The sequence below is a fragment of the Sinocyclocheilus rhinocerous genome, unplaced genomic scaffold, assembly GCF_001515625.1.
Source record: "Sinocyclocheilus rhinocerous isolate Xijiao unplaced genomic scaffold, SAMN03320098_v1.1 C36569469, whole genome shotgun sequence".
NCBI classification, from domain to species: domain Eukaryota; kingdom Metazoa; phylum Chordata; class Actinopteri; order Cypriniformes; family Cyprinidae; genus Sinocyclocheilus; species Sinocyclocheilus rhinocerous.
The window spans coordinates 1-1,310 of NW_015783260.1; the positions used below are offsets into that span (position 1 = coordinate 1).

At 36.7% G+C, this 1,310-nt stretch overlaps 1 protein-coding gene across 1 annotated transcript; it reads right to left on the reverse strand.

Moving 5' to 3' along the window:
* Positions 1–310: 310 nt before the first annotated feature.
* LOC107736220 (minor histocompatibility protein HA-1-like) lies at positions 311–1,135 on the reverse strand. Its single transcript, XM_016547691.1, has 3 exons — positions 987–1,135; positions 672–733; positions 311–586 (listed from the first exon to the last, which is right to left on the reverse strand). The coding sequence occupies exons 1-3, from the start codon at positions 1,117–1,119 to the stop codon at positions 365–367; spliced, it is 417 nt and encodes a 138-aa protein (XP_016403177.1). The 5' UTR covers positions 1,120–1,135; the 3' UTR covers positions 311–364.
* Positions 1,136–1,310: the final 175 nt, after the last annotated feature.

Consider the following 1,310-nt stretch of genomic DNA (forward strand, 5'->3'; position numbering starts at 1 on the left):
AATTAATGACTGAATTTTCATTTTGGGGTGAACTATCCCTTTAAGTTCACGACATCATAACTTTTGAACAAAGATGAATATCAAAATTCTGTTCCGTCATTTCTGTGCGGCTTAGTCCAAAGATTATCTAAGCCAATTTTCAGAAGAATTGGACAAATTTTGTAAAAATGGAATACTGTCCTTTTCAAAATGGTAGCTACTGTAATGGGCAGAGTCTTAATGTAACCTATTGAACAGAATCAGCATGAAGAGTGTAATCAGGTGTACTAAGTTTAATTTTTCTACAACAAAGGGTTCAAAAGTTATAACCATTTGAAAAGTGAATTTTTGAACTGCTGGTAGTGCTATAGAGTTGGTCAGTTCACTATTCATGACCATCACTACAAGTGTGCCAATTTTCATCATATTCCTTCTTATGGTTCATAGGGTTGCCATAGTAATAAAAGGGCAAAAGGTGGACATGTTGGTGTTGTACCATGATGAAGGTCTGGTTCTGCAGGGTGGAGGCCGCCTGATGCATCCCAGAGCTCTGCTCCAGGTCCTGCTCCAGAGCCAGAGAGTAGATGGAGAAGAAGGGCATGTGTGGCTGATGGACACAAAAACAGATGCATGAGGAAGAAAACAAACCAATCCTGAAGACTTCAAAGAATCTGAGCGAGGTTAGTTCTCACCTGTGTGATGGTCTGTTTACAAGTCTGATAGATCCTTTGTAAGCCCTTGGAGAACTCCAGCTCTGCACAAACATTAATTAATAAATATCCATTGCAATTTAAGACGTCAAATATTAAGTATAAAAAAAAAATAATAAAAAAAAAAATCAACAAGCAAAATACAAGTAGCAACAGGACGTGGCTCAACCAGTCAGGATTTACAATCAGAACGAAGTTTTATACAGAACTACACACTTTATTTCAGTCTCTTACATAATACTTAAAAACAAATTTTACATCAAACCATCATATCACTGAAGCCACACGTGATCCTACCTAATGCAAGCTTCCTCTCAATGTAGCCGATCATATCCTTGATGTATTTGGTGATGGTTTTAGCGTACGTCAGAGCCGAGTCCACTCCTCCTTCACTGCGCTGCAGGATAATGTCCACCTCTTCAGCGCTCATCACTGCCAGCACGCATAGGAATATAATGATGTGAGCATAGAGTTTCACTTTAGGAAAAAATACTAGCGATAAAAAAAAGAATTATTTATTTGTTTGTTTAGCAGGAGACAAGTTCTGTCAATAACAATAAAAACAAGTAATCATCATAAAAAAATTAATAATCATAATAATAATTTTTGTATGCATGTATA

Coding starts and splice junctions, on each gene's coding strand:
- LOC107736220 (XM_016547691.1), bottom strand. CDS start 1,119: ATGAGCGCTGAAGAGGTGGACATTATCCTGCAGCGCAGTGAAGGAGGA. Junction 734..986: donor TGAGAGGAAGCTTGCATTAG/GTAGGATCACGT, acceptor ATGTTTGTGCAG/AGCTGGAGTTCTCCAAGGGC. Junction 587..671: donor GTAAACAGACCATCACACAG/GTGAGAACTAAC, acceptor TGTGTCCATCAG/CCACACATGCCCTTCTTCTC.